This window comes from Halyomorpha halys, unplaced genomic scaffold (genome assembly GCF_000696795.3).
Source record: "Halyomorpha halys isolate HHAL.00 unplaced genomic scaffold, Hhal_1.1 Scaffold558.1, whole genome shotgun sequence".
NCBI lineage: Eukaryota > Metazoa > Arthropoda > Insecta > Hemiptera > Pentatomidae > Halyomorpha > Halyomorpha halys.
The window spans coordinates 277,426-278,577 of record NW_027115474.1 but is presented as its reverse complement, the minus strand read 5'-3'; the positions used below and the strand labels follow the sequence as shown (position 1 = coordinate 278,577).

Sequence of the window (1,152 nt, the reverse complement as noted above, 5' to 3'; positions counted from 1 at the left end):
GTGTAAACCTTGCCGTCTCTGGTAAGGCATGCCACATGATCATCTCCACAGCTTATGTCAGTCACATCCACGTTTAGGAGCTTATCTGTTGGAATACGATCGGTTTTCAGGTATTTATACATATATACATATATATTAAGTTAACTCTAGCACAGAGGGATATCAAGCTTAATTCAATCTCCTACATATAAACATCGTACAAACATATAGATAGAGATGATTAAATCAGCGATAAAGACAGTCTTTAAGTTGAACTCGGGAGTGTCATTTCTGGCCCTCTCTTTCACTTTTTTTTAAACTTTTAAGCAACCCTGTGGAACAGATCCGCTACCTTGGACTACATTTGGACAAACGATTAACCTGGAATCCTCACACAAGTCTAAAAAGACAGGAGACTGCACGTCGATTCCAACTATTACAGCGCTTACTAGACAAATGGACTAAATTTCCAACACATTACAAATGACTGATCTTCATGGCTGTAATAAGACCAATCTGGACATATGGAGTTGAAATTTGGGGCTCCACTAAACCTTCGAATTCCTCTCGTATCCAAATCATAAAATCATACATAAAGACCTCAATGTTCCCTATCTAACCGATCTAGCCCGATCCAGATATCACACCTATTATAAACTCCCTAACCACTCAAACCTCCTAGTTTCTAATGTTGCATCCTCTCCAATTCCAGACAATCCTCTGAGCCGCCTGAAAAGATGGCCACGAGACCAGCTAATGTAAAATGTCATTAGAGTGCTACCAATAGGTAGTTGCTCTACACGTATGTAACCCTCCATTTTAACTAAGAATTTACTGAATGTATTATGTAATATACAGTTGTAAATTTGAATGAAGATGTTAAAAAAAGAAAAGAAAAATAAAAGGTGGAAGAGAAGAAGAAAAATAAATAAAAGAATGTCAAGAAAAAAAAAATGTTTCCCAGGACAAGGTGTGTCATGCTTAAAACTTTTTTTTTAACATCTTCATTGAAATTTACAACTGTATATTACATAATACATTTAGTAAATATGGTCTTAGTTAAAATGGAGTGTTACAGGCGTGTAGAGCAACTACCTATTGGTAGCACTCTAATGACATTTTACATTAGCTGGTCTCGTGGCCATCTTCTTTTCAGACGCCTCGGAGGATTTC

At 36.7% G+C, this 1,152-nt stretch overlaps 1 protein-coding gene across 1 annotated transcript in view; it reads right to left on the bottom strand.

Annotated features, from left to right (window-relative positions):
- LOC106684226 (serine/threonine-protein kinase Nek8) overlaps window positions 1-1,152 on the bottom strand; it is a gene marked incomplete at its 3' end in the record, with an annotated part of 30,906 nt that continues 29,754 nt past the window's right edge. Inside the window, 1 exon segment of the mRNA XM_067052522.1 lies at window positions 1-85. Within this exon segment, the coding sequence (XP_066908623.1) occupies window positions 1-85 (85 nt within the window).